This window comes from Protobothrops mucrosquamatus, unplaced genomic scaffold (genome assembly GCF_001527695.2).
Source record: "Protobothrops mucrosquamatus isolate PMUCROS unplaced genomic scaffold, P.Mucros_1.0 scaffold74, whole genome shotgun sequence".
Classification (NCBI taxonomy): Eukaryota; Metazoa; Chordata; class Lepidosauria; order Squamata; family Viperidae; genus Protobothrops; species Protobothrops mucrosquamatus.
In genome coordinates this window covers 510,725-525,368 of record NW_015386451.1, presented here as the reverse complement: position 1 = coordinate 525,368, position 14,644 = coordinate 510,725, and the positions used below count along the sequence as shown (strand labels likewise).

Sequence of the window (14,644 nt, the reverse complement as noted above, 5' to 3'; positions counted from 1 at the left end):
AAATATGAGTCAATTGCCAAGTGTCTCAATTTTGATCACGTGACCCTGGGGAGGCTGCAAGGGTTGTAAGTGTGAAAAATGGTTATAAGTTGCTTTTTTCAGTGCCGCTGTAACTTTGAGCGGTCACTAACTGAACAGTTATAAGTCAAGGACTACCTGTATTGGGAGAAGGATTGTTATCCTACCCTTCTCCTGCTTGGAAAAGCAGTCTAAGGCGGGCTACGTTCAATACTGATCAATGTCTGGGCACAATTCAAGGTACTGGTGCTGATCTGTAAAGCCCTTCATCAGAGAGGACCTGATTAGCTGAAGGATCACCCTTCTCCCACTGTTTCTGCTCATACTAAGATCTGACAGAGGGGTACACTGAGTCTTGTCCTTGAAATAATGTCATTTAAGGACACTCAGAAAGTATTCTTCTCAATTGGAGCACTACTCTCTGGAATGGAAATCCCTAGAACTTTTCTTGTCCTGACCTTGAAGATGTGGAGATTCCCCCAGGCCTTGGGTGAGGTCTTGTTTCTGTTGGGTGTTTCACGTAATCAGATTTTGTCTTTGAGTTACTGCTGTATTTATTCTTGTTTTGACCATCTTATTGAGGCTTATATTATAAGCTTACACTGGAAGAGTCAGTTGAGTTAGGCAGTTCTATAAACTTGATTAAATCAATGAATAAATAACACCTACAGACCCTGTGATCCTGACATTACACATTCTCTGAAGCATCTTCTTTTAGACATATGAAAAGGCATGCACTTCCTTATTCCACAGTCAGGTTATTCCAGCTACTGTTATCTTCTTTGGGGTCTTTCCCACCCAGAAACGTGAAAAGGCCAGAAAACCCCTTCAGCCCAACATTGCTTTTGATGGCTTTGGTGAAAAACAAAAAAAAATATCTCCTTTTGAAAATCCCCTTGAGCTTTCTAGTATTTCCTTATCACTCTCTTATCTCCCACTAACACTTACTTTTCTCTTGACTTGCCACAAAGCAAGGGACCAAAGTTGAACACACCCAAGCTCAGGATGTATTTCTTGTACACAATTTCATCAGTCTTGATAGTCTTTTTACGATGGGGGAACACTATCCTGAATCAGAGAAGCAAGGATGCATCAGCAACTGAACAAAATAAGAGGTCTGGGCAGACAAGACACCAAGAGATCAGCAAGAGCTGATGCAAGCAAGCAACCAGAGAACCCCGCTGGTTTCCTGGGGAACAAGGAGAACTAGGAAACTGATCTGAAGATCTGGGGTACCCAATGCAGGCCAGACCCTCTATGGAGTAATTCTCTTATTTTTCTGTTGCTCTTAAGAAAGACACTCTCGTCCTGCAGTATCAGCCAATGTTGACAGTACAAAGAGAACAAATTGTTGAAAAGTATAATCTTCATTCTTAGGATAATGTAATTCCCAACCATTTTAGCTGGAAAATCTACATTTATTTTGCTATCTATAAGAAGATACTTTTTAGCAACTGGCTCAGCCTCATTATGTTGAAACAGATAAAATCACATGTAACCCAAAGCAATTAAGAGGCTAAGAGGAGATTCGGTCACAGTAATGTTATTTGATTTCCATCTCAGCTTCTGACCACTAGCTTCAAAAAGGCAGAAAAACCACAAGGTAGCATCATTTATTCATGAAATGATGCCACAGACAGGTGTCTCCTCAGCCAAAGGCCAAGCTGGGGGGGGCCCTCTTGCATCCACACTGGGGGACACAATAAGGGCCACAATATGCCCAGCTTCACACCATAGCATGGAAGATGCCCATAACTGGGCAAGAGTTTTTCCTTCCTGCTTACGTGGGATCCTGGCAGATGCTGGGGTACGTGCAGGTGCCCCTGCAGCACACCTGATACTGTCTCCGAGTTCCAAGGATTTCAAAATTTAGGACCTGATCAAAGAGTCCTGTTTTGATGGAAGAGAAATGGATGCGCATTGAAACTTCCCCATTAGCAGGAACAATCCAGCGAAAGCTGTTCAACCTGTGGGATACAAAGCACAACAGATCTGCTTTAAGCCAGTGTCCCTAAGACCAAACGTTTGAATGCAAACTTCATGGGCGCAGAACTCTCTGCTCCATCACAGAAGAAAGTTGTCCTGTTTTCTGAAAAAGATGCTCCTTAGACATTGACAAAGAAGTCCTTTCTCCCCTTCCCCTTCCTTTTGTTTAAGCTGCCTGTAAAAGACAACGGAAGAGGAAGAAAGGGAGATTATAGAAACCCACAGCCACCATGGTAAGAAACTTCCCAGATGAGGGCATAATAAATGAGATTTAGAAACAGATAAACCCTCAGAAGGCTCAAGAAAAAACCCATAGGAAGCCCATAGGATAAGATGCGCAGTCAGTAAGATTTAAAAACAGCAAAAAGACAGAAAAATGGGCATTTCAAAAGAAATGGTTATTTCTGTTTGGGGGGGCACTTCAGTTCCTGTCTGTGGCCCACAGCATTTCCCGAGCTTCCTGTCCCAGGCAGCACGGGCAAGCCAATCTATCAATGTTCTTCTATTCTGGCTGGCAGGTCTGCCCCCTTCTTCCCACAGGGGGGGGCTTCTGCCTCAGGACCCTAACCTGAGCAGCTTCTCACTGGAGGCCTCTGCGGTGGGGCTGCCCTGATCAAGCTCAGACAGGGTCGTCATTGTGCCAGGGCTGGGATGGATGCCTTTTCTGCTGCGAGGGGCAGCTTTTTTTTCCTTTGGGGCTTCGCGGGGGACCTCGGGTTTCTCCTTCCTGGACCTTCCTCGAGTGGGGGTGGCCAGATCCTCCTGAAAGCCAGTAGAAACACAGCAAGATGGAAAGCCAATAAATGAGAATATCAACATTAATATTAACATTAATTAAAGATTAACATCAGAGCAACAATCAAGGAAACAATACCCCGATCCAGGAGCTGCCAAAGAAGCCAACTGTAAACAGCCCCCACCAACACTGACAGGGCGAGACACCAGAACATCAACTGAGAGCAAAGCCCTCTCCCTGCTAGCACTGGTGAGGTGACCGAGCTCGGGCAATGAAGCTTCTGCAAGAAAACAGCCAAGCTCAGAGAGCACCAAGGACCCCTCAAGAAGGAAAGTCTGGAATTAGGAATCAGGAAGTCCATCTCCCTATGATCATAGTAGAGCTGGCAGAAACGTTTTAGGCTCTATATCTTCATATCATTGGCTAGTGGATAACCATAAATGAGCACCACTTGATTTTTGTGCTAGCAGGAATCAACTTTTCTCAGCAAATGGACACACTTGGACGATCTCTCAGAAAACAGCTTTGTGAGTGTGGGGTAGCATATTTACATTCCAGGATATAGTGCAAGGCAATATATACATTAAACAACTCTATTTTCTTTTGCTGTATAAAGAATGAGGTATTTTGGGGCAGCAGCCAGAATGGACATGGTTAATCCAAGAGCACATCTTCCAGAGGTCTGATCTGTAAGTTTTATTAATAAGGTTGAGGAAGAACACAAGAACGCACTACTAGAACTGCAAAACCAGGTACAACTTGCTGATAAAGTGTCAGGCACGAGGAAACCAAAAATGACACAATGAATTGCTCAAAATAGTTTCTTTATTGTTTCTTTGCCTTCAGACAGGAGTCTTTTCGGACTAAACCATGCTCTCTGTAACTATCAAATAAATGCTGTGAAGATTTAGGGAGGATCTTTTCTGGGTCTCTTCCTGCACACCAATGACTAAATGCTGATTTGCCTCCTCTCCCTCTTTCAACTCAGCACCAGACGGCACCACTTGCAAAAGTCCCTCAGAGAGACTCTCTTCCTAGCCCAGGGCAGAGAGGGCAGCTGAGCCGGCAGGCTGCCCTGGGAAAGGGAGGTTCTCGCAGTTCTAGCCTGGCGTACAAGCTCCCTCCCTATCCTGGGCCGGAAAGCCTTTCTGACTGTCTGGTGCACGGTGGGAGGGGCACCGGCCTTTGGTTGGGGAAAGGAAGCTCAGATCATAACCAGTTTTGCACACAGAGGGGGGCTGGCTGCCCTCTTTTGGCAAGAAGCTCAGAGTTAGGATTAAGGCCATTCCCCACTTGAAGAGCTTTGCCTTGGTTTTGGCATGTCCTCTCCTGATTCTATTCATAGGTGGCTCCATATTTTTGGGGACAACATTTTTCGATGGATGGATGGAAACTAATCAAGGAGAAAAGCAACCTGGAACTAAAGAGGAATTTCCTGACAGTGAGGACAATCAACCAGTGGAACGGCTTGCCTTCAGAAGTTGTGGCTGCTCCATCACTGGAGGTTTTTAAGAAGAGACTGAACAGCCACTTGTCTGAATTGGTATAGGGTCTCTTGGGTGAACAGGTGGTTAGAATAGAAAACCTCCAAGGTCCCTTCCAACTCTGTTATTTTGTTAAGATTGCATTGTATTTTTCCTAGGTCTTCTTCTCTTTTTAAAGAGAAAAAAATAATGTTTAAATTACCCAAATCCTTTGAGCATTCCTTAGACAGGCTGATGGCAGAACCTTCCCCATCTTGGTGTCTATCCTCTGAACTCAGCCCAGTTGGGTACTGTCCCAGATCAAAGATAAGGGAATGGAGAGATTCTGTTCAATACAGACAGAGGGGACATTTACCCAGCACTTTTACTGGCAGGATTTGGGCTTACACCACACACTAAAAAGCAACATCAGCGTCTGTCAACTAAACTACTCCATGCAGCCCAGGTATCACTAAGCAGCAACTTCATACCTTCGCCACAGGGAGACTCGCTGGAGTCTCCACACCACTCTCGGCCTCCTTTTTGTCTTCTTCTGGATTCAGTTCTTCAGGAATAATGAAGGTGAAGTGCTTGAGAACTTCTGAGGCAACTTGTGCTGGTCGCTTCTCAGGGTATGGGATCACTGAGAAAAAGGCTGTGGGAGGGATGGGCGCTCCTGAAGGGCCTAACCCCAAACCATTCAAGATCTAGAGCGAGGGATAAAGGAGTTGTCACTTCCATGCCATCCTTAATGAAATTGCAAACACACATATTGAACCTTTGTTTTTAGCCTGATCCCAAAGTTTTATCAACTTATTTCGGGGCAGCCACAGGAGACATGTCAAACCATCCTAGGATTCAGGTTTGGCTTTCCTAACCATTGAACAGAAGCTCTGCACTGATTGGCCAGCCTTCAGTATTCAGACAAGCCAATGATGCAGGAACCATAAGTGTATACATTATGGAATGCTTTTAGATGGCAAATTAGCTTTGAGAAACTATCTTTGAAAAAACCAGGAAACAAAATGTCTGGAGCCTGATTCCCATTTGGTGGTTCTTGAGTCTGCAGCATGAGCAGGCCATCCCCCCACCCTATACACATACCAGTAGATATTCACATAGCTTGTAAAAAGGCAAAGCACTAAAGAGTGCCTTAATTTGTTGACTCTTTGGAGTGACCAGCATTTTCTCAGTCTGACTGGATGTCCCTTACATGTCCTCCACAGCTAATGCCCTGAATCCCATCATAGACCTCCCACCAGCCTGCAACTCCCTCCCTGCAAAGCCCAGCCCAGCCCACCATTGGGTGGATCACACCAGGACTCACCTGGATGACCCTGGGCAGCTTGCCACTTTCCAGAATCCGCTTGCCACTGGACTCCTCGGAACTGAGCACATGGATTTCCAGAGAGGGGATGCCAATGTCCCTCTCCATGCCTTCTCCTTCTCCCTCCAGTCCGGCGGCTCTGCTGTCCTCCAGGGCCTTGAGCTTTTCCAGGCGTTCCCGCTCTGCCTTCTCCTTCTCCAAGCGTTCCTTTTCTGCCCGCTCCTTCTCCAGCCTCTCCTGGCGCTCTCTTTCCCGGTCCTTCCTGCCTTTGCGACCAGACGGAGCCTGGCGCTGATCCTCAGCTTCCTCCTGCTTGTCCTCCGAGCCTGGTGGCTGCAGCTGAACCAACTGAGCCCTGTCCCAGAACACCAGGATCTGAGCGATCTCCTTCTGGCTGGCCTCGTACAGCTTGAACCGCTGGGCCAAGTTCTTCTCACTCTCGCTCATGTCCTTTTCTGCTTCCTCCTCTTCCTGGGTGGCAGGGGGTGCCGTGCCTGGCTGCCCATTCTGCAAGGCCATTCTGCTCTTCTTTTTCTTCTCATCTTTGTCATTGACACTCACATCTGGACGCTCCTTGGCAGAACCTTTTCGCTCTAGCCCTTCATTCAGCTTCCCATCCGATTTGTAAGCTGATATAGTGGGATTCTGTGAGAGGAAAAGGAAGGGAGCCTTCAGCTGTTCTGCCCGTCTTGTGCTTGCATCAAGGAAAAGTGCCTCTGTGAGCCAGGCTCCCAGGCTTTCTGGCGCCCGGCCTTCATGACCAAAGAAGCTGGCATCCTCTGCCTGCTCATCAGTAACGGCAAATCAGGGAGTAAAGCCATCTGGATTGCTCCATCAGTGGCATCAGTTTAGTGACCCAAAGTATAATGGTGTGGGAGGTGCCCATATAGAGTGTAAGAAGATGGCCCTGATGGAAATATACAGGTTCTGTTGCTTAGGCAAAGGGGCTAAAAATGGTTCTAGTTCAGAACGTCCAGATAATGCTCAGAAGTGGCTCAGGCGCCTCCCTAATTCCCTGCACTGTAGCCAAGAGAAGGAGGAAGTAAAACCCCACCAGACTTGCCAGATTCTGACCCCCTGGACTGGTCCACCTGGTGGGGTGGATAGCAATGCAGCAGTTGGGCAGGAGTTCCCTTGAGACTTACCTGCTTGCCTCCTTGCTGGCCTTTTTTCCCCGCTGCCTCTTCTTTCTCCTTCCCCCCATCCCTCTTATATCGCTTGGACTTCTTCTTCACCTCCTCTTCCTCCCGCAGCCGCTCCAGTTCTTGTTGATGCTTCTTTTCCTCCAGTTCCCGAGCTAGCTTCTCCAGCTCCCTTCCAGCCATTTAATAAGGAGAAGAATTTTTAATAAATCTACACAAATGTCTATAAAACATTCAGCCATGAATTTCACTAATTTTTCCCCTAGATTAAGGTCCACAGTTTTGGTAAGAGCCACATCCTGTGCCTTGCCATAAAACCACAATTCATCTTCCTCTGTGACACCCAAACAAATTCGGAGACCTGCAAGGGAAGAGTTTCCTCACCTTCTTTTTCTCTCCCGTAAGGCCTGCAGCAGCTCATTGTCAAACTGGATCTTCTGTTCTTCAGTAAGGGCATCATATTCCTCTTCATCCATTTCCTGAAGACGAGCCTTCTCTCTTGCAACAGCTTCCTGCTCTTCCCGTTCTTCCACAGAGATCAAGAAGGAAAAGAGATGTCTCAGTCTGCAAACTGGGCCTCCATCCATTAATGATGGCAATGCCTGAGTTCCCATCCCATTACAGTTCTTACAAAAAGAAGATGAGGTGAGAAAGGGAAGGGAAGGGAAGAAGGAACTCAAATCTGACAACCACAAATTCCATCGCCTGATTCCACAGAATATAACTAGGAATAAGACACAAAAAAGAACGATTGGATGAGCCCACAAAAACCACATCATTCTTACCTTCCTGCTCTTGCTTGCTTATCTCTCTAGCTTTCATAGCAGCAAAATCTTGGAAGAGGTTCACAAAATAGATATACCGTCGGTTGTTGATCGCTTTGAGCAGACAGAGGAGTGCTGACACCATGCTGCGGGCAAACATAGTTTCCAACCCATCGAACACCATGCCACGATAGCAATCACTCAGCTGTCCAAAAATGGAAGCAAACCACATTTAGGCCAGTAAACAGTGTAGCAGTGCTGTGCACACATCCCTCTAATGCAAATGAAAGGCATGGATTTCAATGGCAGCCAAAGTCAACTTATTAGAGTCCTCCAGAAATGCAAGGAAGCAGAGATTTATTGGTTTCCAATAAGAATGCCCATTTTTCTCATAAAGAAAAGATTAAGAAACCGGAGCCAATGATTTGACCAGACATGCATTGCTTTTGAGTGATCTAGCAACTTCAGCAATGTTAGTATCTTGCAGCAGGGGTTTCCAACCTTGGCAAGTTGAGACTTGTGGACTTCAACTCCCTGAATTCCTCAGCCAGTGATGCTGGCTGAAGAATTCTGGCAGTTGAAGTCCACAAATCGTATACAGTTGTCATGGTTATAATAATAATAATAATAATGATAAAGTTGGAAGGGATCTTGGAGGTCATCTAGTCCAACCCCCTGCTCAGGCAGGAAACCTTATACCATTTCGGACAAATGGCTGTCCAGTTTCTTCTTAAAAACTTCCAGTGTTGGAACATTCACCGCTTCTGGAGGCAGGTTGTTCCACTGGTTAATTGTTCTAACTGTCAGGAAGTTTCTCCTTAGTTCTAGGTTGCTTCTCTCTTTGGTTAGTTTCCACCCGTTGCTTCTTATCCTGCCTTCAGGCGCTTTGGAAAATAGCTTGATTCCCTCTTCTTTGTGGCAGCCCCTGAGATATTGGAACACTGCTATTATGTCCCCCCTTGTCCTTCTCTTGGAGACTCCTGTCTTGTAGGACTCAACCCTTGGTATGGTTTTGGCATTCAAAAAAACTACTTCTGTAGCACAGAACAGTCGACTGGAATCTGCTATAGGTTTTGTGTCACAGAGTCTCATGCTCCTAATGATGTCATCTTCTGTGGGGATTCACAATTTCCTCAAGCCTTTCTAGCAATAATTATAACAAAGTTGAAAGGAACTTTGGAGGTCTTCTAGTCCAACCCCTGCTCAAGCAGCAGATCTGATATCATTTCAGACAAATGACTGTCCAGTCTTTTCTTAAAAACCTATACCACTTTCTCCCTGTTTGCAGAAAGCAGGAGCCTTCTAGTGGTATCTCATTTGTTAAGTTTTGGTATTTTTTCCAAAAAGGGAAATATCTCACTGTGCAGTAGAAACCCAGATGGCAACTGCCCTTCTGAACGAATCCAACATATGTCTGTTTATGCCATCATTTCTTGGACATACCCAATAACAAGCCTATTTAACTACTGCTTTATTCTATACTCATATAATAGGGTGTAGAATAGGATTAGAACATAGAACATATAATAATAGGGTTGGAAGGGAACTTGGAGGTCTTCTAGTCCAACCCTCCAACCATAACAGGAGACACTATACAGTTCTCCACACGTCCTAAAATTAGGCAAAAAGGACCCAATTAAACAAATGAGTCCAAAACGTGAGACTTATGCATCGATCCAAAGCTACACATTTGTGAGCCTTTACTTTCAGTGACCAGTATAATCCCTCTGAGCAGAAATTAAGCATTTCCAATAACTGTTCATCAGTCTGGTACATCAGCTTGGAGGAATGTTAGAGCAGAGCAGAGCAGAGCAGAGCAGAGCAGAGCAGAGCAGAGCAGAGCAGAGCAGAGCAGAGCAGAGCAGAGCACAGCAGAGCAGAGCAGAGCAGAGCAGAGCAGAGTAGAGTAGAGCAGAGTAGAATAGAACTGGAAGGGACCTTGGAGGTCTTCTAGGCTTGAACAGGAGAACCTATATCGTCTCAGGATGTCCAGTCTCTTCTTAAAAATCTCCAGTGATGGAGCGCCCACAATTTCTGGGGGTAAGCTGTTCCACTGGTTGATTGTCCTCACTGTCAGGAAATTTCTCCTTAGTTCCAGGTTGCTTCTCTTTTGTCAGTTTCCAACCGTTGTTTCTCGTCCTTCCATCTGGTTCTTTAGTGAACAACCTGGCCCCCTCTGCCTTATGGCAGCCACTCAGATACTGGAACACTGCTATCATGTCTCCCCTATTTCTTCTTTTCCTTAGACTAGCCAGACCCAAATCCTGTAGCCGCAACTCAGGGAAGTTGGTGGACTTCCTCACACAAACTACTCACTCCAGGTCCTTCCACCATATTTCTATAGGGTTATGCTCAGGACTTGGACTTGGCCATTCCAAAACATGACTTCCTCCTGCTTTGATCATTCTTTGGTCATACAACTGGTATGTTTTGAGTTGTTCTCTTCCTGTATGACTCACTTTCTCTTGAGCTCCAGTTCATGAACAGATACCCTGGCAATTCCCTGTAGAATTTGCCATACAATCCAGAATTCTTGGTTTCATCAAAGATGGGAAGCTGTCCTGGTCCAGAGGCAGCATTCCTCTTTTGCCAAACCATGCTGCTTTTCATTCAAATCAAAAACAATCTATTTTGGTTTCATCTGTCCACAGAACATTATTTCAATAGCCCTCTAGCTTATCGCATTGTCTTTCACAAAATATAGATGGGCAGCAATGTTCTTTTTGGACAATAGTGTTTTTTTCCTTGCAATCTGCGATGTACACCATTGTTGTTCAGCGTCTTCCTGAGAGTCTCATGAATTCTGACATTTCCAATCTTCCAATACTTAAGGGGTTGTCACAGAGAAGAGGAGGTTGACTTATTCTCCAAAGCACCTGAAGGCAGAACTAAAAGTAATGTGTGGAAAATTGTTAAAGAGAGATCCAACCTTGAATTAGGGAGAAATTTCCTGACAGTGAGAACAACTAATCAGTGGAATGGCTCACTTTCAGAAGTTGTGTGTGCTCCATCATTGGAGGTTTTCAAGAAGAGGTTGGACAATCACTTGTCTGAAATGGTATACGATCTCCTCTTTCAGCCAGGGACTAGAAGACCTCCAGGATCTCTTCCAATCCTGTTATTTTATGTTCTATGTTCCAACTATGCACCAACTAGCCTTTAAGTAAAGCAAAGCAATGAAATTGGAAATGTTTTTATAATAAATAAATAAAGCTCCATTGACATGTTTAAAGAAACTGGAAAAGAATAGAATAGAGCTGGAAGGGACCTTGGAGGTCTTCTAGTTCAGCCCCCTGCTCAAGCAGGAGAACCTATACCATCTCAGACAAGTAACTGTCTAGCCTCTTCTTAAAAATCTCCAGTGATGGAGCGCCCACGATTTCAAAAAGCTCACTAGGTAATTTACAAATATTGCTATGAGCTATTGTGCCTGACACTCCCTTGGTTTTTTCTTCTGGCTGCAATTACCTGCATCCTCTCCGAAAGAATCTCCACCAATAGCTCATCTGGAAGGACACAACTCATCAGACCATAATCCCCAACCCCACTGGCACTGACACTCAGGCGTCGCTGGAGGGGGGCACTGGGAATAGGGCTGGAGGGCACCTGGGAAGGCAGTTAGAAAATTAACAGATCAGTTAGGAATTAGTGCTAAAAAGTTTAGACATTCACTTTTTGTAATTAACAATTAAATATTTTACTGTGCTGTATTACCTGTTTTGCCATATGTTACAATATGTTATCTTAATGAAAAAATTAATTACTCTTTCTCTTTTGATTACAGAAGAGCAATATTTCAGAAAGCCCCAAAAGAAAAGAATAAAGAAGTAGGGGCACAGATGGAGGAATATTTGTTAATGAAACATCTGCAAGAAAACAAGCAAGCTCAAAGAGCACCAAGGACCCCTCATGTCAACCCTGAGCTACAAATATTCTCCTTTATTAATACAAGTACCTCTCACTGGCAGATGTTATATGTCAGATATAGTAAGGAGTCCCAGACAAGTCAGAAAGGAATTTAGAAAAACTAAACCAGGAAATGATCCAATCACCTGATAGATCAATTAAAGAAAATCTCTACAAACTAATTGTTGGTATTTAGATGTCATTCAGACTGTCAAGCAGCAGTTTAATTGTTAAGCACAGCTGACCTCATTGTCCATTTCAAATGGGGGGGAAAAGATGATGTGGCTTCCACTGAGAGCTGGTATTTGGAGATATTTTACTACTCAGTTAGTGAACTGTCATACAGATGGCCCTTGCTTACTGACTACTCGTTCAATGACCATTTGAAGTTACAGTGGTGCTGAAGGAGATTTACGACCAGCATTCAAACTTGTTGCAAGTGCAGCATATCCGCATTCACTTGATTGTGCTTGGGGCATATGGCAACCGGGGCTCATTTGCAACAGTGCCTCACAGCTACGAGAGCTCCAGCTGCAACCTTTGGAGAAGTGAAGTCAGTGAACAAGCTGGCAGGAAGTGTTAAGATGCAGTCACAGGATGTCACACTCAATAAGCCCCCAGAGATTCACTTAATGACTGTGCCAGTTCTCGACAGAGTTGGTCCAATTATAGTCAGTAAGTGAGGACTATCTGCCCATGGGTTTTCACCTGGGATCCTGGCTGATCTGACTGCTGCTGCTGCTGCTGCTGCTGCTGCTGCTGCTGCTGCTGCTGCTGCTTCAGGGATAAGTGGCTTTCTGGCTTGCCTTTGGCTGTGGCGGTGCTTCCTCGGTAACCCCGGGAGACGTTGGAGAGGGGCCCAGTCTTGGACTCGGAGCTTTGCTGGCTGCCATTCGAGGTGTGCTTGGCCAAAGCCTCGGTGCTCAGCCGGGTGGCTAGAGTGAGGGCCGGCTGCCCCTCTGTGCCTTGGAAAAAAAGTGGGGAGGGGAGGAACAAGGCTAGAAGGAGGAGTGCAAGAAAAGGTTTTTTCTTCCTTGTTGACAGGCAGGAAAAGTATTAATTAGGGCTTTTCTTTTTTTGCAACTCCTCTGAAAAAAACAAATCTCTGAAAGAAATGCCCTTTGTTGCAGCCATGACCCACTTCCACATCACTATATTATTGACCCATATTTTTGTGCTTTAAAGAAGAAAGGACACACACACACACACAAACTCACACCTGACTAGGAACCTATGGATTGAAACATCTGACTCTAATTTCCCCTTCAAATGAACTGGTGAACTGATGAACCTAGAGTTTTCAGATTTTTGCTACACACAAATACGTAGCTTCAAAGCTTCTCTTCAACTTAAAAATTAATGAAATGTTTGAGAAATGGGAAGGCCAGATCTAGCATCTCTTTGTCCCTCAGATGCCAAGTAGCTGTTGAACGTGATGAAAACCAATCTCCCAGCAGCAGATGGCTCCCCAGGCGATAACAAAGCCTCTATGTCACAACCCTCTCACAAGGGCCGGCTGTCTGGAGAGCCGCTGGGATCGTTTCTTGGGTTCTCCTTGCACCCAGAGAATTCTTCAGGCTCTAGAACAGCGGTTCTCAACCTATGGGTCGCGACCCCATTTGGGGTCGATCGACCATTTCACGGGGGTCGCCAAGCAAGGCTGTCCGCCATTTTTTTTCCCCTTTTCCGGCGGGTGCCTTACCTCCCTTGGGCTGGGCCAGCTGGTGGTCGGCCTGCTCCGTCTCTGCCGCTTGCCAGCTACACCTCGGCCGGCGCAGGGGGGAGAACCACGCATGCACGGCGCTCCCGGGCAGGGAAAGTCCTCGACTTACGACCGGTTGGGTAGTCCTCGACTTACGACCAGTTTAGTCCTCGACTTACGACCGGTTTAGTCCTCAACTTATGACCGGTTGGGGGTCGCGGCATTAAAAAGGTTGAGAACCACTGCTCTAGAAGTCCCGCCTGGGCCCCCCAAATTTAGTTCCCTTCAGGGAAGCTCTTCCATGCACCATTTCTCTATAGGCAATGTCTTCTAATTGGAAATGCCAGAATTTTCCCTGGTTTGTTTGCTTTTTCAAAATGATATGGTTGACACATTTCATCTACTTTTGAAGTTCTGTTATTTCCAATACCTCTAATTGTTGTTTACCTTTAATTATCCCTTTCAATGTTTTTAATCTATTTTTATGAATCTGGTTTTTCTGATTTGCTTTTCATATAAGCTTTCCTTGCCTCCCAGGTGGCTGTCTCCGAAAACTCTTTTTCTTTTTCTTTTAAATGAATTGTTTTTTGCATTTCTACAGTATGCAACGTTTCCATTCATCCTCCATTTGAAATTAACTGTTTTTTCTATGTTAAAATCTACATAGAAAAGCTTTTAATTTGCTCCCATTCCCCTTTAGCAGCCCTCTGAATTGCCGAAACCTCAGAATCAACATATAATCCTGACACTTAGCTGGCTCCATCAAAGAATCCCCTTAAGACAAGGAAAGATGCCACATCTCCTCATAGGAATACACACTTAAGGAGGATCTTCTATACACAGCCAACATGCACCTCAGGATCAAAGTCCAAGGCAGGAACACCTCAGTCTGCATATCTAAACAGCAAAGCCTGCTTGTCATTATATATGCAGTATATCTCTACTGGTGGACCCCTAACAATGTGGACTACCTTTAATCATTGTACATGGCTGAATGAATAAACTCTACTTCTAGCAGCTGCCCATTTGGGTTTGTGGCGTATTATGTGACCTGGCTCAGAAAATCAGACCAAGAAAATTCTTCGAATTAGGGCATGGTTTGCCTATGTCCCTGAACAAATCTGCATCCCTTCCACTCGGTGGCCTTGGAGATCCAGAACACATCACTTCTTGGGCACATTTGGTGTTCTCCTGAGAAAAGCATGTAGTTCCCGGCTTTTGAGTTCTTTAATCTCAAGTATGGAGCAAAGCCAATATATTGATATATTGGAAAACCTTCCTTGAAAATGGTCCTTTTTTTGGAGATTGGGGAATGATTTATCTAAGCTTGGATGTGGCACTCCATTCATGTCTCCTGTGATAATTATCCCCTCTGCAATTCCTATTAACATCTGGGAGAATTGTTCCTACAATTGGTCCATACTTCTATTTGTAGCTTAAATGGATGCCGGTGTTAAAATCTTATCTTCTTTTCTAAATGTTAGAATTAAATTTCCTCCTTTGCCTTGTTCTGGTACTTCCCCAGAAAGTGATTTAAGATAAATTGCTATTTTTTTTTGTCTTTTCAATGCTATGTATTCCTGGTCTAGTTTCAATAAAT

The 14,644-nt window shown here is 44.9% G+C and overlaps 1 protein-coding gene across 1 annotated transcript in view; it reads right to left on the bottom strand.

Annotated features, from left to right (window-relative positions):
* Positions 1-14,644, bottom strand: part of HYDIN (HYDIN axonemal central pair apparatus protein) — a 119,595-nt gene that overhangs the window by 39,509 nt on the left and 65,442 nt on the right. Inside the window, exons 40-49 of the mRNA XM_015812175.1 lie at positions 12,156-12,307; positions 10,905-11,042; positions 7,458-7,641; positions 7,057-7,198; positions 6,676-6,844; positions 5,531-6,175; positions 4,695-4,910; positions 2,573-2,766; positions 1,803-1,985; positions 967-1,086 (exon numbers count right to left, since the gene is read on the bottom strand). Of these exons, the coding sequence (XP_015667661.1) occupies positions 967-1,086; positions 1,803-1,985; positions 2,573-2,766; positions 4,695-4,910; positions 5,531-6,175; positions 6,676-6,844; positions 7,057-7,198; positions 7,458-7,641; positions 10,905-11,042; positions 12,156-12,307 (2,143 nt within the window). The remainder of the gene's footprint in view (positions 1-966; positions 1,087-1,802; positions 1,986-2,572; positions 2,767-4,694; positions 4,911-5,530; positions 6,176-6,675; positions 6,845-7,056; positions 7,199-7,457; positions 7,642-10,904; positions 11,043-12,155; positions 12,308-14,644) is intronic.